This window comes from Schistocerca americana, chromosome 1 (assembly GCF_021461395.2).
Source record: "Schistocerca americana isolate TAMUIC-IGC-003095 chromosome 1, iqSchAmer2.1, whole genome shotgun sequence".
Lineage (NCBI taxonomy): Eukaryota > Metazoa > Arthropoda > Insecta > Orthoptera > Acrididae > Schistocerca > Schistocerca americana.
The window spans coordinates 818,539,768-818,566,402 of NC_060119.1; the positions used below are offsets into that span (position 1 = coordinate 818,539,768).

At 37.8% G+C, this 26,635-nt stretch overlaps 1 protein-coding gene across 2 annotated transcripts in view; it reads left to right on the forward strand.

The window, feature by feature from the left end:
• The window catches only part of LOC124546164 (aminopeptidase Ey-like), a 225,205-nt gene that overhangs the window by 109,142 nt on the left and 89,428 nt on the right, over positions 1-26,635 (forward strand). For both annotated transcript variants that reach the window (XM_047125016.1, XM_047125017.1), the window contains exons 8-9: positions 6,988-7,159; positions 10,874-10,967. In XM_047125016.1, coding sequence (XP_046980972.1) covers positions 6,988-7,159; positions 10,874-10,967 — 266 coding nt within the window. The remainder of the gene's footprint in view (positions 1-6,987; positions 7,160-10,873; positions 10,968-26,635) is intronic.

A 26,635-nucleotide genomic window follows, 5' to 3' on the forward strand; every position in this document is an offset into this window, starting at 1 on the left:
CAAATTCAAAACCCACTGTTTCAGCGACATGGTTTGGTATGTGGGATTTCCTGTTGATATTATGAAATGTTTATTAAAAAGGATACATGTGGTTTCTTGGTCTTTTATAATACTATCATCCTGTATAATGCATAGGAGTTTTCCATCACTTTTAAAGTTTTTTGATACTTATTCAGTAGTTTCCAGGAGACCTTGCTTATGTTAGTGGACTGTGATGTTTCTGTACCATGGACCTGTTTTCTAAGATTTGAAAGTTCTACTTTTAAGTCTTTTTTAGCTGTGTCATATTTTTGTTTGAAAATATGCAGTCCTGTTTATTTTTGCAGGTTGGTTGGAAGTCTGAATTTGTTATTTCATCCATTCTGAGTGTGTGTTAGCGCTGTCTGCATTTCTTTAATGATGCAGCAAGAATCAAAGTGTCTCAGTAGAATAGTGTAAAACTCATCCCATTTTTCATCTGTTGCTTCAGCATGGTACATTGTATTGCATCTCTCTGCAGCTAGTTTAATTTTAAGAGAGTTAATGTTACTGTTATCCAAGTTCATTTCCTTTCAATAGATTTTGTTATTATTTTAGGAGCCAATTTTGTATGTTCTGCCTGTTGTGCAAGGTGGTCTGGGTAATAAAAATTTGTGTTACTAAATTTAACAGTGTATTCAGCAGTTTTGTTAATTCTCACGTAATCTATCCTATTAGAACTAAAAGCTGAGATCATGCTGTACATGGAAACTATGTTGCTAAGATTGTACAAAGTTAGTATAAGTTTCGTGTTAACTATATTGCTGGAGGATGCATCAGAAGTACAGTGAGGTCTTTAGAATCAGTATGCCTAATTATGATATTGAAACTGTTGAGAAAATTGATTATATCTGCTGAAGGTGGTCTATAAGTTCCTATTACTTCATGTTTCACTATATTGGTGTCGTGATCTTTTAGATAAATTATAGTACCATTCACTTCTAATGTTCCCTCTTCATTACATTGCTCAATAACTCTCAATAACTGCAAGTTTCTTTAACTAAATCAGTTCTCTGGCAGCTCAGACCAGAATTCCACTTTTCACTGTGCCTGTCTGCAACTCAGTGTGTGATATTCACACTGAGTAGCTGTCTATCTTTTTCCTTATACTGTTGGTACTGCACATTTAGATGTATCATCTTAAGTGGCATCTGGGCTACTTCTCTCTTTATATGTTTGTGGGAGATGCTGCATTCTCTGAGAGTAGAACCAAAATTATCTTCACTGTCATACTTATCTTCTGTAGGCCTGTATGTGATTACATTATTTATTATGCAGACGTTATATTGTAGCAGTTGGCTGTGACCAACGGCACATGAGAACTTAGACTGCCTGAGAGGAGAGGAGCGATGTGAGGGAATAATTTGGTAGTGGCTACAGCGCAATTGTTTGCTGTGGTTGGCAGTGGTGGTTTAATGCTGAGCTCTACTGGTATCTTATGCAGCCATTGTTCACACCATTCCCCACCGAAAACTGTCACAATATAGTGTCTGCATAGTACACAGGGTTTGCAAACATCAAGTTTGTCTGGTTGATCACTGCTGTAATGTTAAAAAAAAAAAAAAAAAAACTTCTTCATTATAATCTAGGGCTATTGGTTCCTTGCTGTTGCTGAATAGGGCACAGAGACCTTTTATTTCATTTGTTAACCTTAATTTAGTGTTCCTGTCTGTATGTAATCCATGTTGGATGTGTTCATCCTGGTTCAGTTTGATAACATCTATTAAGTTTACAAAACTGAATTTTTCACATAGTTTTTGTAGTACTGGATTGTGAGTCACTGTTTCCCTATTAATGGAAGGCCACTGTGGAAGGTCACATCCCACAGGTACATTTGTTAGGACAGCTTTTGTGTGATGTAACTGTGGCAATAACTTCCTGTAACTTTGTAGTGCTGATTTGAGATGTGGCTGTATTCCTGGCTGCCTACTAGCAGCCTGAATCTATACTTCAATTACAATTACTTTGTGATTGATCTTTCCACTGGTTGTGTGGAAGGGCTCAGGCACCATACAGTCATAGTTCTTTCTTGAGCACCACGTTCTAGCTGTGCCCATTTTGTAAGTATATGCAGTGCTTTGTGAAGAATGTCTGGATGCACACTGACAACATTACTCCCTGCCACTGTGTTCTGTCAATCACAAAGTAATATTAATTGAAATATAAGTGCCCTACCTTAGGTCAATAGGGGCATTCCACTATTTTAAAGGAACAGACTTGCCATGAATGAAATTGAAAACAATCAAGGCATAAGGGCAGTGACTGGAAATGGCATTCTGACATTGATTTCTGAGATCAGCAAAACTGTCATGATAAGAATACCTGATGCAGTAGAAGGTACTGTTCAACTTGGCTTTCAGTGATGGTGGGCCCTGGAGGACAAAAAAATCACAATTTGTCATTGACAGATTTGTTACTGAGATCAACAAAACTGCCATGATAGAAAGCCTGATGTTGTAGGGCTTACTGTTCATGTTGATTTGCAGTGGTGGTGAGCTTTGGAACTGTCTGTTGTGCCTGGTTTAACAGTGACACCTACAAAGCATCATGAAGGTCCCAAGTTGATTCTACTAACACTTCATAGGCTTGTGCCAAAGCCAATGTCTAATCTGACAATGAGTCTAGTAATTTGAACATTGTGGATTTCACTTTACTGTCTGAAGCTATATGAGTGACAACACTGCAGATCAATGACTGGTATAGGGCCTATTTGGGTGGAGGGTTGGAGCACTCAAACTGGCAATGGTGGCTTATTCCAATGAGATCAGCAACCCTCACTCTATATGATAGAGCATGGAGTTTGCGATGCTGAAAGAATTCCAACTTTGAAGTCATTACATGTATTCTTTTTCCTGCAAAATAAGCAAAAAACAGGGCACTGTTTTTTTATAAAAGATAATGTACTTGTATCAGGACATGGTTTTAATTTATGCGCTAAGGTAATTTCTAGTTACAACTGGGGCAAAGCATTCTGTTTGGGCAAGGTTAATTGAAACACTTAAAGATACTGTTGACGGTGATGCAAGCAAACTGGAATTTTCCAAATATTTATCAAAAGCCACAAAAGCAGATGGAAAAATTTACTGTAGCACTGCTATTAGCTGGCTACAAATATGTTTTTTGTAGGGTCTCAACATCCTGCTGGTATTCATTTTCCTTTGTGTGCACTTATTGCTGCTACTGTTGCTGTTCTTGCAACTACTGCTCTAATTACTATAATTGCTGTTGAAACTGAGTCAGAAGTTCATCTGTAGTGACAACATTAAGTCCAAAAATTCTCATCACTAATAATGTTGAACTGGGTGAATATCACTGCCATGCTCACACTGAAATGTAAAGTACTATAGGCCTACATGGCTTTCTGTACAGTAAACAACAAAGACTATTCAGTGCCAAGCAACACTAAGTCAAGGATTGTTGATAGCTGGCTGAATAACACAAGGCAATGTCTGATTATTGATGTCCATGTATGTAGAAAAATTCATCTGCTGGTAGCTGAAGTGCAATAACTGAAGTCTGTGGAATGACCAAATCAAGTCCACAATGGAAATGTGGGCAGGTACTGCAGTCAGCTTACAAGAACTGTTGAACAGGTCCATAATGGGGATGTGGCCAGGTACTGCAACCAGCTTGCAAGATGTTTTTAGAGCTATTGAACAGTGGCTGTGGCAGCTCCTATGAAGGTCATAGGCAGGTTGTTTATTTGTAGTTCATTGGTTTTCGGCAGTAGTTTTGATCCCACTGGTGGCATTGCTCTCCTGAGCTGATGGGAGTTGTAGGCAGTGGCACCCCAATTAGCTTGTTATTAATTTTGCAGTTGCCTTATCATCACTGGATCTGCTGGATACAGCAACTTATTCATGGGGTTTATTTTGGTTAGTGAACAAACCATGTAGTGATAATTCCCCCAGCAATAGAAAGTACGGTTACACACAGCTTTTACTGACAGAGAAGATTTATTATACAGAAAGCCTATAAGGGTTTACTCATTAAATTTGTTAGGATATGCTTCAAACAATAATAGCACGTGACTTTCACAGTGATATAAGGCATTCATGAGTTCCAAAAACTTTAAAAAAAGAAAAAAATGTATTGAAGATTACAATAGTCAAGGTCCTTCTTTGTAAGTGAGAATATTCTCCATTGTCCTGTCTCTGGAGCTAAACACTCTTTAGTGACTGCACTATAGATATCTACTCAGTAGTGTCTAGCACCTCCCTTTGTCATTGTGATATAAGGGAGATATCATTTAATTTTTATTTATTTATTTATTTATTAATCCGTAAACCAATTTCTTTGTACAGATGTCGTCTTTCTACATACATATGTACATTATTTTATCACATAAGGTAATTAAATGCAAGCTATATATGATAAATTCATAATATATATATGTATATTACACACACAATTTATCATTGAATTACATAATGCAGAAGAACCCGCTTCAATCAAAGGAAATAGATCACAAGACTCTTCTAATACTTGTATGAGTAAATTACAATCTAGAACGTCCACTTTATAATTGATTAACCTGATTATTTATTTATGCCAATTTTATGCTGCATGAATTCTCTAATCGAGTAAAAAATATTTTTAAATAAATATTCTGTAAGGAAGGCTTTAAATTTACAGAGTTCCTTTATGTTTTTGATTTCTTTTGGCAATTTATTGCATACCTTGACACCTTGGTAAAACATAGTGATTTGGGTTTTAGTTTTATTCATTCTGTCTAGGTACATGCAAGTACTGTTTCTGGTTTGGTGATCATGTATGCAGCTGTTTGCTAAGTATTGCTCAATATTTTTGTGAATAAAAACTGTAGTTTGCGAGACATATTCACTTGGGATTGTCAGAATACCCCATTTTTTAAATAGCTCACTGCTGTGTGCTCTTTTGTGACTCTTGCTCATTATTCTGATAGCTTGTTTTTGCAATCTGAACACATATTTCACATTTTGGGCATTTGCACCCCAGAATGTTATTCCGTAACTTATTATAGATTATAGAATGTATGTGTGCAAAGTACATCATTCTCTGGCATGAACTATTGCACACAGTGACTAATATTCGTAAGGCATAGCATGTTGTGCTAATTTTTTTCCCAAGCATCCTAATATGTTCATCCCAGTTTAATTGTTGATCAACATACATACCCAAAAATTTTGTACTGGCTACACACTCTATGGTTTCATTTTGAACTTTAAGTTTTGTCATATTTGGTTTTTTCTGAAGTTTATGTTATTAGTCTTTTTCACATTAAGGGTTACTTTGTTGTTATTTGATCAGTTGTGAACTGCCATAAGTGCGTTTTCAGCTTTTACATTTAACATTTCTGGTGTCCTGTCTGTAATTATTATATTGCTGTCATCAGCAAATAACACTGTTTCACCTTGTGTTACCCACTGTGGGAAGTCATTAATATAAGTAAGAAATAGTACTGGGCCTAACACACTCCCTTGAGGTACTCCAATGTTCAAATATTCTTCATCTGAAAGATGTTTCACTAAATAATTTCTGCTACTTGAAATTTGAGCTTTCTCCACCTTTTTTACTCCAATAGACACTGAAAGCTTTGGGAAACTATACTGATTCATCACTACTCCAATGCCACCACATACGTCTGAAGATTGGAAGAGCTTGGTGCAAAGCACACTTCTAACACTCGGTGGTGTCCCAGATTTGCACGGTGTGATTTATCTCAGATGATCTAGGGAAAGAGATGAATGGAGCATCAAGAATCCTTATGTCCGTATGGAGATTCCTAAACTATTGTGGCACTATTTGGGACAGATGGTGGATGCATTTTCTTTTTGAAGCTACAGATAATCTGTAAGGTGCAGCAGAATAATGAACCAATATGCATGATCAGTCCAGAGGTTTTTACATCACCAGCCAATGGTAGTTAATTGATGATGTATCAGGGTCACTAGATAAACATCTCCCCTCCCCCCTCTCCCCCCCCCCCCCCCCCCCTCATCCAAACCTACCATATCTAACAAACAAATATCTAAACCATCCACTCTGTCAGTTAGCAGAATCCATCACCTCACATGCCTTACATGCTGCACCACTTATATATATCAATGGACACTATGTCTTATCAGTTCAAGCAATCATTTCCATGCATTGAGCTTCCAATTGCAGTGTTCTTGCACAACATGTGTTAATCTCCACATCCTATGGCCAGAAGTACACATGTGGGGTGGAGGCTTCTGCAACATATACTAGGTATGGCTGCTCATCAGCTGACATCCAACACTGAATTGGTGAGTGATTTGCTGTACTGTTGCAATCCATGATTATTGACAGGCACCACTGTCATGAAAATGTTGATTTGGCAGGTTACTCTGATTGCAGTAATTTTTCCCCAAATGAAGGTAGTCATGGTACACCATTAATTGTGCAGGACTGAGCTTTTCATTTGCTGCACTATCTCAGATATGGATTCTACTGGGCATTAAACACTTACAATCTACCAAATGTTCTGATAGTATGTGTCCTGCACATCCTTTTCTGCACTGTCATGCAAAAGCCCTGTAGTAGATCTGCAACATTCCAGTCACATGACAAGCACATATATTCCAGTCACCATGCCAGGAACATTTTCTCTAATACACTTCATCAAGAGTGTTTCATGACCTATTCTCAAGTAAGGTTACTCATAGTAATGATGAATTCATATTGAACAAAACTTTGAATAAAAAATATTAGATAAAATATTAATATTTAATAAGTGAAATTATTATCACAAACTCATTAATTCTACTCCATCTCCAATGACTTCGTTGATGACTGCCCATTAAATTAAAACCAACCTTCCTTTCTATTTTCATTATGTATTCTTTAACTCAAATAATCTTTAAATGATAGAAACTGCAAAGACAATTAATAACAACAAATTTCCTTCATCTTACTTAATGATAGCTGTAGAAAGAATTTCATGAATTAACTAAAATTATTTCACAGTGAACAGAACTACAATGATGGTTATTGGCCACTTCATTGTTTGTTCAATATGGCTGATCAGTGGCTGGTTCATCTAACTACACCACATTTCTGGTATGAGACATCCTTTGGGAACAGTCTTACCCAGTATGTGTCAACTGTTGGATTCCTTGAGACACTTAAAGATACAGAGGTATGTAAAAGTGCAATATCATAAAAACACTGCATATGTTCATGGGTATTCCAAAAATACAGTTCCTCATTCTCAACTCTCAGAATGTTAATTCCATTTAAATTTATGTTCATAGTCTACTGTTTTAATAGATTTCCTAAATTGTTTGTCCCTCTAAAAATATCAATTGTGATAATGTGGCATGGAATATTTCACAGAACTTTCATTAGCTTTGTATCAAGATTACAGAGGAATTCCTCAGCCAAAACGAAACTCTTGAGTGACCATTAACGTCTGAAAACAGAAAATGATTCCCTAAAGGTACCATCCTTCAGAACAAAGACTCAGATGTTTTTCTATATACCAATAAACAGAATAGTTCCAGTGACAAAAATTTAAAAAAATAAATATTGATAGTTGGCCCAAAAAACAATTTTAGAAATGATAGCTGTCAGAAGTTTACAAAAGGTTTTTGGAGCTTTGTATTTTCCTTGTTTGAATGGACAAACAGATTGCCACAGTGTTATTGGTAATTGCAGTGACAGATTTCAGAAGGATATTCGGATAACTAGCTACACACCAGTATCCAACATTAGAATTCCATTACTTTCTAAGATGAGAGATGTTGAAAATGCTCAGTCCACATATAATTTTAGATCAGTGTAATTTCTTATGAGTAAAAGTCCTGAAAAAAAAGTGACTCAATTATGTAACTTGCTCCCATTAACTAAACAATGCTGAAATTTGGTGTTCAAAGAACTCACAGAACTATGCCTTTTGTGACCCAAATGGTTAAGTGGAAAGACCTCAAATGAAAGTGTGTTATCTGTTATCCAAAACTTCCCACAAATTTCAAAATGAGGGTCAACAGTTCTTAAGGGCAAAAAGATCTTCCAATTTTCTTATAACACTGTAATAGTTTCTCAACAGAAGGCCTGAATTGTTTATTCTATCTACATTCTTTGCCTTCACTTACTTGATCTCTGTTGAATGGTCTTTTGGTTAACATCATTCCTTGTATAAACATCAAACATGGATGTTACCATTTACATTATTCACTTTTGTAATAGTTTCTTAAACTGTTGTTCGCAAATATTTGCCAGAGGTTATTTAATTTGAAAGTACAGTCTGGTTCTGTAATCACACACATACAAATATACACACAAAACATTGATGAATAATTGTATTAGAGACAGTTTTCAAGTAAGGTTTTAAAGTGTTTCTTTTCTTTTTTTCTTTTCAATTCATCAAATGACACATATTTTGGTGGTATATGACTATGATGTCACAGGACAAAATGTCAAGTTCTTTTTTAAGCTTAAATGATCATTAATTCAGATATTTTGGGTGTTACATCTCCCAAAATGCAAAATGCCATATTTCATGAGACTCAGTTTCAAGAGTATAATGAGAACTCAAATTCTAATACTGCCACATATATCAGGTATGTTTTTATTATGGACATCACACTGAAAATGGTTGTAAATAAGATCATTTATTTGGAACCACCTCAGGTTTTGTAGCTTAAAGTCGCATATTTATCTGGGAATGTAAATTCTACACCTACACCTACATCTACATACATACTATGCAAGCTACCTACAGTGCATGACAGAGGGTACCTTGCATCACCACTAACCACTTCCTTGTCTGTTCCTCTCTCAGATAGAGTAACAGAAAAATTATGGCTGTCTATATGCATCTGTATGAGTCCTAATTTCATGTATCTTATCTTCATTGTCCTTATGCGAAGTGTATATTCAGGCAGTAGAAACATTCTGCAGTCAGCATCAAATGAAAGTTTTCTAAATTTTCTCAGTAGTATTCCTCAAAAAGAATATCACATTCCCTTCATGGATTTCCATTTGAATTTTCAAACCATCTCCTTAATACTTGTGTGTTGTTTGAATCTACTGGTGACAAATCTAGTTGCCCACCTCTCAATTGCTTCAATTCTTTCTTTAATCTGAACTGGTGCAGATCCCAAACATTCAAGCAGTACTCAAGAATAGCTACCTATATGCAGTCTCCTTTACAGATGAACAACATTTTTCTAAAATTCTCCAAATAAACCATAACCAACCATTCATCTCCCATGCATTAATCCTCACATGCTCATTCCATTTCATTTTGCTTTGTATTGTTGTATCCAAATATTGAAATGACATGACTGGGTCAATCAAGACACTCCTAATGCTGTATCTGAATGTTATGTATTTGTTTTTCCTACTCATCCTCATTAACTTACATTTTTCTACTTTTTCACCCAGTTGCCATTCATTACATAAACTATAAATTGTGTCTAAATCATCTTGTTAATTAAACAATGGAAACTCCAGGCAGGAATATCAACAATGTAAGAAGAGACCGATTGCTATTTACCATGAAGAAGACACATTAAGTTGCAGACAGAGTGTCTTTTAATCGTGCATATCTGCATCTTGACGTATCTTCTTTACAGTGAGTAGCAATCTGTCTTTTCCTACATTATTCATCTTGTAACTTACGTCATATGAAACCCAAATTTAAGGATGGATAGAAGACCTAACATTCACTGTCCAAATAACAGTAATCTGTCAAGTGAGCATACAGTGAAATTGCAAATAGGCCAGATGAGATCTTCCTGAATTTAGGTTTTGGTTCAGTTTTTGAGGTATAACACCATTCAGCTTATTTACAGTTTGACTGTACACTCATTTGAAGGATTACTATTACTGGTCCTTCTATTTACTGCATATTTGGTCCTCATATGATGCAATTTTTTATTCCCAGCTGAAGATATGGATTTAAGGTATGACACCAGTTGTGGTTTCAAATTAAGGATCTTATATACAACTGTTTGTGTTTTCATTCCACAAGATGTTCATTCACAGCTGTGGTTTCCCTGAACACAAAGTTGTATGCATATCATATATATTAATGACATTCAGGTGACAAGTGTTATCCTGTGCTAGTTCAGGTTGTAACAGTAAGTACGTGGACTGTAGTACATCAGATCACTTACTAATGCCTTGGTACACAGCAGCAATATCTATGTGAGCAGATGGGTCATAGAGAACTCTCTCAACAGGATACAGATGCCACTATCACACACAAATATTTCTGATAATCTCATTCACATCCTTAGAGGCTGTCACAGATACAGGGACAATGATAAAAGACCACTTGAACTTATTAGTAATTTAAGTATTGGTACACACTAATATTAGAGATTGAGAGTGTCAACAAGCACTGAATATGTTCTGACAACAGATTATAATTCCCATTGGTGAAGGCAGCTGTTCATTCCTTCCTGCATGAGTCGATGGGAGACTAGAATGATGTGGGTATGAAAAAGCTTCTGGAGTGTCTCAAAAAATGTATTAGTGTGATGGGGATTACACTGAAAAATGGCTAAAAGGCCAACCTTTCAGAATTTGTAATTGGTTTTGCAATAAAATTTTGTGTACTATGTGAAAAAAAAAAAAAACATTGGAGAGCTCAATTTACAGACAACCGTCGTAAAAAGGTTTATGACCTGCCTTCTGAGAACATCAGATCCTCTTACTTATGAGAATATCTGCGATGCTGTGAGGGCATGAAAATATATTTCATATAAGTATCTTTTTAATGTAATGAAAGGCACTTTTCTAAGAGCACTGGCTATATGCCTACTAGCTCCTTGTTATTTAGCTGTAATATTGAAATTGATTGTAGTCCCTATTTCTAACATACTGACATCTTCTTTTTTCACAGATTGGTGATGTGTTTAACTGGGGAACAATTTACACAATGACAGCAACATCTATCAGTGTGACAAATTACAACACTCCTTATGACAATATAGTTGGTAAGAAGTGTCACTATTACCATTATTACATGAATTAGAGATCAATATTCTATTTTAGTTTACATCTGATGTTATTTTAATGCATGGAAAACTTCAGTTTCCCATCAGGACAGAACAGCCCGCATCTTGTGGTCGTGCGGTAGCGTTCTCGCTTCCCACGCCCAGGTTCCCAGGTTCGATTCCCGGCGGGGTCAGGGATTTTCTCTGCCTCGTGATGGCTGGGTGTCGTGTGCTGTCCTTAGGTTAGTTAGGTTTAAGTAGTTCTAAGTTCTAGGGGCTGATGACCATAGATGTTAAATCCCATAGTGCTCAGAGCCATTTGAACCATTTTTGGTATAACAGCATGTGTACATCAGGGAAGTGTGTTGGGTCCTTGCTGTTCATGCTGTATATTATAGACCTTGCAAACAATATTAATAGTAAGATCAGGCTTTTTGCAGATGATGCAGTCATCAGTAATGAAGTACTATCAGAAAGTAGCTGCATAAATATTCAGTCAGATCTGGATAAGATTTCAAAGTGGTGCAGCAATTTGCAACTTGCTTTAAATGTTCAGAATTGAAAAATTTTGCACTTGACAAAATGAAAAAACATTGTATCCTATGACTATAATATCAATGTTGGAATTGACCAACTCATACAAACAGCTGGGTGTAACACTTAGTAGGGATATGAAATGGAATGCTCACATAGGTTCTGTTGTAGGTAAAGCAGGTGGTAGACTTTGGTTTATTGGTAGAATACTGGAGAAGTGCAATCAATCTACAAAGGAGATTGCTTAAAATTCACTCATGCAACCAGTTCTAGCTAACAGGGGATGTTGAATGTATGCAGTCAAGAGCAGCATGAATGGTCACAGGTCTGTTTAATCCATAGGAGACCATCTCAGTGATACTGAAGGAACTGAACTGAAAAACTCTTGAAGAGAGATGTAAACTATCCCAAGAGAGTCTATTAACAAAGTTTCAAGAACTGACTTTAAATGATTACTCTAGTAATATAGTACAGCCACCTACATGTCACTCACATGGGGATTGTCAAGGTAAGATTAGAATAATTACTGCATGCACGGAGGCATCCAATCATTCTTCCCGCACTCTGTACATGAATTGAACAAGAAGAAATCCAAATAACTGGTACAATGGGACATATCATCTACCACGTACCTCACGGTGGTTTGCAGAATATAGATGTAGATATAGATTTATATGCATACTGTTATATGTATAACCCCCTATGTATCACTTCCATAGGGATCGTGTGGACAAAATTACATTAATTACAACATGCGCAGAGGCATTTAAATGGCCACTGTTCCTGTACTCCAGTAAGTATGGAATGAGGAAAAGCACTAATAACTGGTATAATGGGCAGCATCCTCTGCCATGGATTTCGCAGGTGTTTGCAGAGTGTAGACATAGAAATTCATATTTTATGGCTTTCTGACAAATACTGTATAAATAGCTGTGTACTTTCAATAGTAATTCTCTGTCTTGGAAACTATGGCTACCACCAAGAAATTTTTTACCTAATAGTAATAATGATAATTTTTTCCAAACATTTATTGGAGCATTTTGATCCAGTAATACATTATTAGTACATACATGGGCTTTAGACACACAAACAGATACAGTGTACATGTGTGTGTGTGTGTGTGTGTGTGTGTGTGTGTGTGTGTGTGTGTGTGTGTGTGTGTGTGTTTAGTTAATAATTGTTTTAGTGAGTAAAAGTAATTGTCCCTTAGAAATGACTTATGCTTTCCCCTTAATGTTTATCTCCTCTCAACATCACACCTGACAATACTGTCATGATTTGGAATCACACCAAGATACCTTCCTCAATCCTCCACAATCTCAACACCTTCTCTTTTATCTGGTTCACCTGATGCTCCTCAAGCCAATGTGCCACCTTTCTGGACATTGACCACTTCCTCTCTGATTGCTCCATCCACAGCTCCATACATATGGAACCCATTATCCACCAGCAGTTCCTACACTTTAATGGCTTGATGTCTAAATCCATTGGGAACCGTGTGCATCATGACCATTTTATTGTCAACATATTTTTTTGGAAAATGGCGCCACTACCCCCTACCCTTCCTCAAAACTAGTCCACAAACAGATTTCCTTTGCCATATCCTCACACACCCTCTAATCTCCCCATCACCAATAAGAATCAGCTACACATGAGTACCTTCTCATCACACATTATCATGACTGAACCTTATCTTTCACCAACACTTTGATTATCTATCATTATGCTTGGAAATGAGGGATGTCCTACCCAACATCCTAGCCACCCATTCCAAAGTGGAATTCCATAGCCCATCCAATCTACACAACATTGGTCAGTCATTAAGCCGCTCCTACTACCAAATCTCTGCCACAGAGATCATAACCATTTGGAAGACCCAGGTATAAGGCTTGCCAATCCACACACCCAGCACTGCCTATTACAGTCCTGTCATATGTTTACCCCAGAGCAACCTGTGAAAGCAGTCATGGCATATACCAACACTGCTGCAATCACTGTGCAGCTTTTTATGTCAGTTTGACAACCAACTAGCTGTCCACCAGAATGAATGGTCACGACCAAACTGTGGTTGAGTACAAAGTTGACCACCCAGTGACATGACAAATAGCTGAGCATCAAATGCTCAAGTTCACTGACTGTTTCTCACCTGAGCCATCTGGGTCTTCCCCTTCATCACCAGCTTTTCTGAACTACACAGATGGGAGTTATCCTTGCAACACATTCTTTGGTTCATTAACCCACCTGATCTCAGTCTCCATTAACCCACTGTCTCCACATCCCCTACCCAACAGTGTCCGCTTCCACTGTCCTGCAACCCTCTTCCAATCCATGTTCCTGTGCCACATTAATGACAAATCATACCTGCCAACTCTGTTACCCGTGTATAACTTGATTAAACCCTGCACCTACCCGTGTCCCTCCACATTCCTAGCCAGTAAACAGGTTGCCTCCCCTCCAGGCCTCTAGCTGCCCACCCCCAACCCCTTTTACTGCCTCCTACCTTTCTCTCCCATATCCAGCCTTGTACACTTGCTGAAATGTAATCCAGGCATTGTGTGTCCAGCACAATCTAGGGGCACAGATGTGTTGGATTTATTCCAAAAGACAGTTGACAACTCAATACTCTGGCTATTTGGTAAGTGGTCTCCTTTACTCCTAAAGTATTTAATTCTGCCAAAACTTTCCTTACTTGTTAATATAAGATTACCACAGATGACGTGCCAGATGTTATTCTGTTCAAATTTCTTTGAGATTGTTTTGGGAATTTGTGAAAATTGTTGAAAATGTGTGAAAAAATAATAGAGGAAAAAATGTATTTTTGAGTGATTGTTGCATCTATTGATGATTGTGGCCATGAATATTCAATTTGAGGAATTCAGAAGTATGCCAATGGTAAATTTTACATGCAACATGAATTCTATTCACATTACAACACTGAAATGCTGGAAATGTGTAATGTACCTGTAAAGTGATCAACTTTAAACCATGTAGTTTTGTTCCAAAATTGTACCTGGAATGTGCCCAACTTCAAAACACAAAGTTTTGTTCCAAAATTTGCCTTACTGAATTAAATTAAATTGAATTAAATTAAATTAGATAGTGTGAAAAGTGATTGTGTTGCAGTTAACTTGAAAGTGGGCATGAGATTGCCCCAAGCCATATTTGTTGCACCAATTTTTTTTTCTGGATTTGAATCAGGTAACATGTGAAATCTGTTACTGTTCCAGAAACTACTGAGCACTATAGCTCCAGCAGTGGCCTAATGGTTCCAGTTTGCCTTTGTCCCTTGTATAACACAATCCAGGGGTTTCCTTTCTGTATCTGAATGCCTTACAATGTGTGCACACAACAATCATCGATTAAGTAGCAATGGATTGGTCTGCACTGCAATCAGTTGTCAGTTTGTAACAGAATACAGCTTAATGAGTATTTGTCCAGTGCCAGATTTTTTTCTTCTTTCATCGTTGTCCAAATGCATTGTGATGCAATTGGTTTCTACTGACCAATGATGTCACTTTTTCATTTTCCCCTTCTTCCTGCATCCATGCTGAATGCATCAGCAATAATCAATTCCATTCAATTTCATTTCACTCTTCGTGTTGCTCTACATCTCAACCGTATCAAAAATTTGGTTGGTTCATAGTATTGCAAGTTGTGTGACCTGAATTGTTCCATCTTATTGTTGGAATTGCAGTGTGATTAAATTGTGTCAGTTCAGTTCAGTTGTGGCCAATCACTACATGATGTGTGATGCGAATAATCACAATTCAATTGAAAATAGATGCTTTGTTGTTACTGTGTAATTGTTTGTCACTTCAAAGCTCACAGTATTTCATAAGTAAATCTGTAAATTTGTTTGAGATAAAATGACAAAACTTAATTCATTTCATTTAAAACTGCAGTGAAATTACAACAGAATCACAGTTCAACTAAAAATAAAGAACTGAATCAATTTTTCATCACTATGTAACGAATTGGCTTGATTCGCAACTTGATAATCAATGTCAACTGACATGTCCGCACATAGGAGCAAAATAAATTGGAATTTAAACAGAAATAAAATAACTACATTTGTTGGATAGTTTGCAAAACAACACAAAAGTAAAAACAAATGAAATTTTATTTTAATTAAGTCTGGAATGTATTTTTCTAGATATTTCTTCACATCTTCCATTTTTTTTTTTTTTTTTTTTTTTTTCAGTTGACAACATTCAGTTGATTATTTCCATCCTGGGAGCATAACAATCAAAACAAAAAAGGATTAACTAATTAGGCTATGTCATTCCTGTCATCAGTTATGATCAAGAGAGGATATAAAAATTATGATTTTTGCAGTTTGTCCACTTTTTCTGACTTTCCTTTGTAACTGTCCCAAATATTTTTTCCCAAAAACTTTTCCATGGTCATAATGAAAAAAAATGGAATTACACATATCCATCATTCAATCCATGAGTTATGGTCTTGTATTCATACAAAAATTCCCATAGAAAAAAGCACTTTCCCATTTTCCAAAATTTTTAAATTTTCCTGACTACTTTTCCATATTTACTTTCCCTAAAAATCTTATTCACACTATAACGAACATTTTTTTTTTTAAATTATCCAAATTGGTCCAACCTTTCTCAATTGATGCACTTACCAACAAACAGCATTCAATTTTTATATATTTAATTTTATTGTTATTGTTCATTTCATTTTTATAATATAGATTAGATTAGATGCGCTTTGTGTTCCATAGATTCATAATGAAGAGATCTCACAAAATAGGTATGCATATGGTGACATCAAACAGTGGAAGATGTGGGATGGGATAACAACAACATAAAAAGTGTAGATTGCTACTCACTGCATAGAGGAGGCATTGAGAGGCAGATAGACCAATGAGAAACTATTGGACTATTGGACTAAGCCATTTTCCCAGACATAGGCAACAGAACTCACACTGATTGACACAAACATGGCTCACACATGCACATAACCACTGTCATCTCTGGCTGCTGAGACCCAACTGTGATGGTGAGCTAACCTCAGGTACAGTTCCAATTGGGTCTCAGCACCCAAATATGACAGTTGCAGTTGGGCCTCAGCACCCGGAGATGGCAGGAGCTCTGTGTATCTCAATTGTGCTAGTGTGAATGTGTGTGAGTTTTGTTGTGTCATCTGATGAAGGAGTTAGTCTGATAGATGAATAATATATAGTAGTCTTTTCCACATAACCTACATGTCATTTTGAAGTGAAATTACCTTCATGGATGTGGAGTAAGTCAAAAAATCTGAAAAATATTTTCATTTGAAAGATAATAACTAACTGTACAATACACTGAGGTGCGTATGATTATTAGTCCACCTCTGTAGCTCTGTGGCCAGTGTGTCTGACTGCTATGCAGGGGAATAAGGTTCAATTACTGGTACCGCCAGGGTGCAATTTGTCTCAGGATGCCAATTGAGGAGCTGTTTGATTGAGAAGTAATGGCTCCAAGGTCGAAAAATCCAATAACAACTGGGAGAGTGGTGTGCTGGCCCCAGATTCATCAGTACCATATCCAAATATCTGGTAGCTTCCGGCTGTGAATGGGAGTGCAGCTGATCAAAGTGGCACACCATCAGCCCATCAGCCATGTGGCTGCAAGACCACCTACAATATATCAGACCATAACACAGAAACCAAGAAGGCGGCAGTCTTAGGCCAAGTATTTCAGTGGCACCGTAATACAAATTATTTACGAGCTTCATGAATGTAAAATAGATTCTAAATTGCATAAGAAATGTCATATTGTTATGTATTTTTCTATATTCAAACTTATATAAAAAGTGGTACTAAAGTCACAAATTACGTAATAAGTACTATGACGAAGTAAAATTTGGAGATGCAACCCAAAATCAAATCTAAACAACTACTACACAACACAGACAAATGGCATATTTGGACACTAATAATAATTTGCAAAACAGAAGCTACATAGCAATAATAAGTGAAGGGTGCAACTAAAGCTCAAAATTGTATTAAACAATGTGCAGTTAATTCTAGTCACTGTCAATATGTAATATGCTAGAACTGCTTTGATTTTGAGTACCTGTTGGATTTATTTGCTGCTCAGCTTGACCACTTTGCATTTTGTGATTTTTGATGCAATGTCTTCATGAGTTCCTCTTTTTTGTTTTACTAATGTTTGAGCAATTTCCTTTGAAACACAGTTTTCATTTAAGAGTTTTGATAATTATTAATAAAATATTTGAAAGCACTTTAATACTTTTCTTGATTATTGTCTTTAAAGGAATGCCACATTTGCACACATCACTGAGGTTACTAATGGCATTTTCACACAATTCAGTTCCTAAGGCAAGTACTGCATCTCTTTGATTTTCAAATTTGAGAAATTCTGATTCATATGTGCTGCTAATCAGAACTTGAAAAAGTTTATATATATTACAACACAAGGAAATCATTATAGAAGAAGCATACTTTAAACCCCCAAGATTCAGTTGGTTGAAATAGGAAAGGAGTTCTTTGGTTTCACACTGCAACAAAATTTCATCCTCTATCTGTAACATTTCTTCACAACCTGAACATTTTCAAGCACTGTTTTGCTGGTGTAGCTAGTAATACAAACCAAGACTTTCAAATCTTCATCCATCATGGGAATGTTTGCTAGTTCCTCCAGAGCAGGTTCTAATTTATATAAATTTTCATATATTCGGTGTTTTATGCTGTAATTTACTTTTGCTGTAAAATCATTTAAAGCAAATTCGCCATGTTTAGTAGATCTGAGCTTAAGCAGACTTATTACTTTGAGTTTCCTCTCAGATTCCAAGATTTGCTCGACTGAAACATTATATGTGCAGCCACTTAGCCTTCTATAAGCTCCAAATCTTGCTTCTAAAGCATCAGTGTGTAATTTTGCTGTAAAAATTTTGGGCCAGTTGTAAGTGTTAAAAATATATCTACATAACTGGACTGTTGTTGGAAGTGCGGGAGAGAAAGCAGTATATGTTTCATTATTTAGTTTTCCATGAGTAAGCAATTCATGCCAGATGTCAACATATGTTTTCAAACTTTCAAGGAACAGAAGTTTGGAGTCAGTAGGTCGAGCGATAGGGCTAGCATTTTCATCTGATGTGTATTTGCCTTTCATGGGACGCTGCACATTAGTAACTGTCCACGATTTAATGATTAATTTTAAAAACTGAGTAGTGCCATCAGAAATCTCAATCCCCTGACTTTTAAAAATTTCTAGTGCTGCCACATTTTTAGAATCAAAAACACTGAGAGCAAGGGTAACATTCTGTCTCTCAATAGAAGTCGGGTATATTGCCTTTCTTACTAGCTTTGGGGCAAGTTTCAACAGTTTATTTTTCTCAGAATGAGACAGGTTCTTCAAATCTGAAAATTTTGCTTCACTAACATTATATTCACATGCAGCATTCCCTTCATCACTGTGTAGAAAGACATTAATGAAAGCAAATGTATCCTCAATATTTGGCATTATAAATGATTCATTTTTTCCATTCAACCAGTTATTTCTGATACACTTAAGCAAGTGAACACTGTCAAACAGAAGAAAGAGAAATCTGGCTGTAAAGTGCCACCGCACATAAGCTGATACATTTTCCTATTAGTGCTATGGTTATCTGTTACTAGGCATATTACATCATATCCAGGCTCATGCACTAACTTTAATACATCAACTGTCATTTTCGGTAGTGTATCAGAACTAACATTTTTTACAGGAAACAGAGCTATTACTTCTTTATATTCAGAATGTAGAGATGGTGCCATGAAAACCTCCATTGCGCCTTCTGTTGTAGTATCTGAAGCATTCTCAGCAACACCAAGTATCTTTCCTGGCTTATAAGAGAATTTTGAGTTAACATAAACTTCATCTAGCATCACTGAAATTACCTTGTCATTTTCCTGAAAAAATTTATTTTCTTTCCTCAAAACAGCTATCTGTATCGACCAATACAAGGTTTATTTGGATCCATTTTGCAAAGAAACTGCCTTAAATATACAGGATGAGGTAATGTTAACACATTTGTTTTTCTCAAGTGATGGTAGGCACCAGGAAATGAAAAGCAAATGGTTGCTGCCAATATCAAAAGCTCAGGAGAATGTCTACTTTGGTTTGTTATTGCAAGTTGTAATTGCTCCAAAATAAATTCTATTTTAGGGGCTATTTCATCATGAAAATCACTACCATCTTTCAGTGCTTGTTTGAGAGCATTGACTAAAATTATAATCTTGTCAATGGTATCAATGAACTATCTGTGAAACCATTTAGGTGGCTCACCCGATTGTCAAATTTCATCCATTTGTCACATTTGAGTTCTCTTCTTCCCCAGACTGTAATATCCATTTCAAGGTTTCTGTAGGCAGACACACATTTTTGTGAAACACTTTTACTTCCAAGGAACTTGATATCTGGAAGCACACTGAAACTAATGGCACATCACTGACTGAATCGCCCTTTAATTTAATGAAAAACACGTAGTCAACCTGTACTAACAGTGTAAATGGGTAAACATTCCTTTTCTGCATTTTGCGTTTAAAATGCTGAAAGTCAGGTATATTGTCATTTCTGCACAAATTACTGAAACTACATTCATCACGTTCCAGTAGCTGTTGAACACAATCTTCAGAATTCTTCCTTCCCTTAGTAACTGGTACTGTGTGATAAGAAGGCTGATTAGGAAAGATAGTTGGAATTGCATCATTTGTTAGTTTTGGTATTTTTCATGTCACACGTATGGGTTCACTATTTTCCAACCGAAAAATGTCTTCCCTAACCACAAGCTTAGGTTCAAAATGCTTAATGCATACCACAGTTTTATTGTTCACTTTAAAATTATCTCTATGAATTAGTTTAATCCATTTGTTCCTCAATGCTGTTTCTTTGGGAAACTTAAATGTTGAGGTACCGTATGTTTTGCCGTAATTGGATTTACATCCTGATACACAACAGCTACGACCCATTGCAAGAACAGTTTACACTGTAAATTATGCCGAACTTACTAGAGAATCTAGAAAATAAATACTAACGTAGCACTTGTGACAACATTCACAGCATATAGCATAAACAATATGTGTTAATAAATGCTTTCACTTCTCTTGAACATCACATATACAATGTTACACACAGATGTTATGGAAACACAAGCATACTGGTTTGTTTCCCCCATGATTGCTACCATATTGTTAACTATCGATATCTGCCTTAAGGTCTGATTTATTGTAGGCGGTCTTGATGGATGTCACAAAAATGGCACCCCCAGCAGCAGACAAGAGTGGCCATACCCACTTGGGCCAGTACCCAAACCCTCACTCTCACACCAATGATTCCTGCACAAAGTGGCTGGTTGAACTTAACTGCAGCATGTGTGGCACAGACCTCAGAAGTTGGAAGAGCATGTGGGGCTGTCTGCCATGAAGCAACTCAGCTGGGCTCCATTCCCCCATAGGTGTGAAGCAATAGGTGCTCAGAAAACAGAAAAGGGCTTTGTCCAACAAAGAATCTGCAACAAACTTTTTCATTTGGGACTTGAACATATGCATGAGTCATTCTGCCTCACTGCTATGACATGCATTTGTTTGCAATGGTAGTTGGACAATAAATTGCACTTGTGATCAAAAGTAAGAGGTGCTGGTTCTTGTAAATGGGCAAGCTGACACATTAATTGATACATTTTAGGTGGAATCCATGAGAAGAAGGAGACTTTTCATGAATTCCAGTTTGTCACACTGAAAACCAAAAAATTCTGTCTGTGTTTTTTTTCATAAGCTTTATGTGCCTTCTGGCACACTTCCTTGCCTGGAGCTAAACAGATAATTGCATCATACACCATAGAGTCTGCATAAGAGTCATTATGGGCATCAATAATGAACTGACACTAATGCGAAGACTGTGAAGTTCAGTTTCCCAGGCTCTGTATGACTAGTTTGGTTTCTTGCAGTATCGGTAGAATTCAACTCGCTCCGCTATGACGTGCATTCATTTGTGATATTAGTTGGAAAATAAACTGCACATGTGATCAAAAGTTAGAGGTGCTGGTTCTTGTGAATGCACAAGCAGACACAGTATTTGATACATTTTAGGTGGAACCCATGAGAGGAAGACTTTTCAAGAATTTGAGTTTGTCACACCGAAAACCAAAAACTGCTGTCTGTGTCTTTTTTCATAAGCTTCCCAATCCTCAGCTGAATCATCACATGAAGGAAAATTGGGTGGATGGACTCGTGGAATGGTACCCTGGAATGGAAGCTGACAGAGTGGTCACTGCCAAAGTAAGCTATTCAGTAGGGCTGATAGAACAGCATTCATAATGACTAGCTTTATGTAACTACACTTAAAGATTGCATACTCAGAAATACACTCCTGGAAATGGAAAAAAGAACACATTGACACCGGTGTGTCAGACCTACCATACTTGCTCCGGACACTGCGAGAGGGCTGTACAAGCAATGATCACACGCACAGCACAGCGGACACACCAGGAACCGCGGTGTTGGCCATCGAATGGCACTAGCTGCGCAGCATTTGTGCACCGCTGCCGTCAGTGTCAGCCAGTTTGCCGTGGCATATGGAGCTCCATCGCAGTCTTTAACACTGGTAGCATGCTGCGACAGCGTGGACGTGAACCGTATGTGCAGTTGACGGACTTTGAGCGAGGGCGTATAGTGGGCATGCGGGAGGCCGGGTGGACATACCGCCGAATTGCTCAACACATGGGGCGTGAGGTCTCCACAGTACATCGATGTTGTCGCCAGTGGTCGGCGGAAGGTGCACGTGCCCGTCGACCTGGGACCGGACCGCAGCGACGCACGGATGCACGCCAAGACCGTAGGATCCTACGCAGTGCCGTAGGGGACCACACCGCCACTTCCCAGCAAATTAGGGACACTGTTGCTCCTGGGGTATCAGCGAGGACCATTCACAACCGTCTCCATGAGGCTGGGCTACGGTCCCGCACACCGTTAGGCCGTCTTCCGCTCACGCCCCAACATTGTGCAGCCCGCCTCCAGTGGTGTCGCGACAGGCGTGAATGGAGGGACGAATGGAGACGTGTCGTCTTCAGCGATGAGAGTCGCTTCTGCCTTGGTGCCAATGATGGTCGTATGCGTGTTTGGCGCCGTGCAGGTGAGCGCCACAGTCAGGACTGCATACGACCGAGGCACACAGGGCCAACACCCGGCATCATGGTGTGGGGAGCGATCTCCTACACTGGCCGTACACCACTGGTGATCGTCGAGGGGACACTGAGTAGTGCACGGTACATCCAAACCGTCATCGAACCCATCGTTCTACCATTCCTAGACCGGCAAGGGAACTTGCTGTTCCAACAGGACAATGCACGTCCGCATGTATCCCGTGCCACCCAACGTGCTCTAGAAGGTGTAAGTCAACTACCCTGGCCAGCAAGATCTCCGGATCTGTCCCCCATTGAGCATGTTTGGGACTGGATGAAGCGTCGTCTCACGCGGTCTGCACGTCCAGCACGAACGCTGGTCCAACTGAGGCGCCAGGTGGAAATGGCATGGCAAGCCGTTCCACAGGACTACATCCAGCATCTCTACGATCATCTCCATGGGAGAATAGCAGCCTGCATTGCTGCAAAAGGTGGATATACACTGTACTAGTGCCGACATTGTGCATGCTCTGTTGCCTGTGTCTATGTGCCTGTGGTTCTGTCAGTGTGATCATGTGATGTATCTGACCCCAGGAATGTGTCAATAAAGTTTCCCCTTCCTGGGACAATGAATTCACGGTGTTCTTATTTCAATTTCCAGGAGTGTACTTCCAAACTCAGTGCCAGTCATGTAGCAACCAAATAATAGATGAAACTGATCCAAATAACACAAATATGACATTGTTCATAAACCTCTGAACAATAATGGAAAGAAGGCTCCCTTGAATCCACACATAACAAGATATAGAATAACTGATGTTAGCAGTCCAGTTGGAAGAACATGAGTGAGTTAGTCAGCACTGCTCTGCACATACATATGTGTGAGTTGCTGGTAGGTGGCATGGCGGAGACCACTCCATGTGTGTGCCTCTCTCAGGTGGCATCCAGCGGCCTTCTTGCACAGGTACACTTGGCTGTCAGTTCTAGTACACACATGTGGCAACACGACACTCGGCACACTCGCACTCACAACCACTAGTGGCAGGGTACAGCATTTTATGGTTGCTGGGGAGTTATTGAAAATGTATGTTCCTGACTAATGGACACCTTTATGGAACAAATATTTCTTATTTCTAGCAGTGATTGAATGAATGAAGTGTGCTGGTTGTTTGAAGGAGAGATGTATTATTTACGAAAAATTTCATTAAGATATAAATGTTTTGGTATGTAGTAGTTTGCATCCCAAGTTCCTTGAACAAGCGTGTGCAAGACGTTCTTGTGCTCACACCACTGAGAATTCATTTTATACATATTTGGATTCAGAAAGTATTACCTTGATGAGTTACTCCAAAAAACTGTCCCTTGTGGCATAATGCAATGAAATTGAGCAGAGTACGTTAGCTTATTTATTTTTTTATCACCTGTTTCAGACAACATCTGTGTGGTAAATTAAGAATTTTTGTATACCCATCAGCAGTTTTGTGGTATGTTCTATCCATTTGCATTTATTCTCTAGATCTAATCTCAACAATTTGACACTGTCAGCTTCTTCTTCTTACTTCTTACAATTTAATATTATAATTTACTTAAAAGAATACTGTAATTTGCACAGCCAAATGTCTTTGACAGATCACAGACAGTATGAAACTTCCTGGCAGATTAAAACTGTGTGCCATTCTGAGACTTTTGTCTTTCGTGGGCAAGTGCTCTACCATCTGAGGTACCCAAGCATGACTCCATGAGCCGTCCTCACATCTTCACTTCCACCACTTCTGCCGGAAGGTAGAGCACTTGCCTGCAAAAGGCAGAGGTCCCGAGTTTGAGTTTCATATCAGCACACACTCCACTGCAGACTGAATATCTCATTCTGGAAACATCCCTCAGGCTGCGGCTAAGCCATGGCTCCGCAATATCCTTTCCTGCAGGAGTGCTAGTTCTGCAAGGTTCACAGGAGAGCTTCTGTTAAGTTTGGAAGGTAGGAGACGAGGTACTGGTGGAAGTGAAGCTTTGAGGACAGGTTGCGAATTGTGCTTGGGTAGCTCAGATAGTAGAGCACTTGCCTGGGAAAGGCAAAGGTCCTGAGTTCAAGTCTCTGTTTGGAACACAATTCTAATCAGCCAGAAAGTTTCATATCAGAACACACTCCACTGATGAGTGAAAATCTCATTCAGGAAATATACCGGTAGTTTGCTATTCACTGTCTACAGATTTTCAGTGTTTATGTAAATAGCCTCCTCAATATCAGAACCATTTAGAAATCCAAACTGTGACTTTGACAACATATTACTTGTAGTCAGATGGTTAAGAAGTTGACTGTACATTACTTTTTCTCAATTTTTTGAGAGTGCTGGCAAAAGTGAAACTGGATGAAAATTTAATGGTATTTTCTATCTTCTGTAGATAAAATAAAGGAAACACACCGATTCACTTATAGTGGACTGATGCATGGAGAACAGAGACATGCAACAGGGAATAGCATTTGCACTATCTTTCAGGCTTTTGCAAGGACATAGCCACGATTTTGTGAAGGAGGCGGGGGGTGGGGGGTCTGATTTGTTAAAGAGGCTCATGTTTTTCATTTATTCCACAAATAAGTTTATTTATTTTTTAATTTTATGTACACAATTTGCTTTTGGGAGGCCTTTATACAAATAGTATTTAGTCTATAAAATTCAGCAAAGAAACTATTCTTAAAAAAAAAAGAGTATCATATAGGAAAATGCACTTCTTTAAAGGATCTTAACATTGAGTCAAATAAATTATAAAGCCAAAACTATCTGAACCTCTTTTGACAATAGGTATCTTTCTCCTACTACAATCTTGTATTTAATTTTATGACTTATCTGAATTAAATTAGTATTTCAACAGTCAATCTGAAACTATAGAAACTAATTTTATTTATAAAATAAAAACAGAAAACACTAGTATTTTAGCTACAGTTTTGGGGTCTTAACATTGATTTCAGCTTGACTTCTAATGCATATGACCTCATAAATGAGTTTGTTTTTATCCATGATAATATGGTTATACAATCTTTGATGCTAGTCAACTTCTCTACAATGTACAGTATATGTTGTTGTTTATACGATGTTTATTTACAAACACGTGAGGGTTGTGACAGTTGGACTCATTGTTCCAAGGGTATCATGAATAAGACATTTCACAGTAGAACATCATTCTTGTAGTAAAACTTGGAGACATATATTGCAGTTCTACAGGCATGCCATTTTTATGCACAGATACATAGTGTAAAATGATGGTCACTAGCTGCCATCCAATGTAAATACTGCTGAACTATACATATTGTTGAAATCATGCAAAAGCCAATATTAAAACTGAATACTGTCTGTCTAAGAAATAAATAACTATTCCCCAAATCCAGATAAGAATTGTTACAGAGGTAAGGGGGAAAAACTGTGTATTTTATATCACTATGTCTACAACTTAAAAATATTAACATTTGAAGATAATCATAGACAACCTGGAAAAGCTTCCGTTATTACATTGTTATAAGAATGTAGATAGATCCTGGCTGAAAGATGTTGAGGGTTGGGCAGGGGTGCAGGGTGCAGTCGGCTCAGATGATTTCGAGCAAGCCACTAAAAAAATCTTTTAGAAACAAGCAAACTATAGAATGTGCCGCCATCAAATACCCCTTCCACTCTTCACATAACCCTCCTGATTGTTCTGTACCGGAACTGGTTTTCATAATTAAGTACCGTACTGCCTGGGTGAGCAGATAGGGCAGTATTTTGCCATTTGGGCTACAAATGACAGAATTTTCAGCAAGTTTTTTCAAGCGATGCAACCATCATCATTTGTGTGATATTTTGTTGATCAACATGATCCTTTGGTGACACAGGTAAATACAAGTGTATTTCCATGCAGTGATTTTGATTTAATGTTGTTGTAATGATGTTTACCACTCTGCTGCTTAGTGAAATACTGAAATATTGCAATTGCAAATTACTACCAGTCTCAAAATAATGACTTCAGTTCCAACATTAAACTGC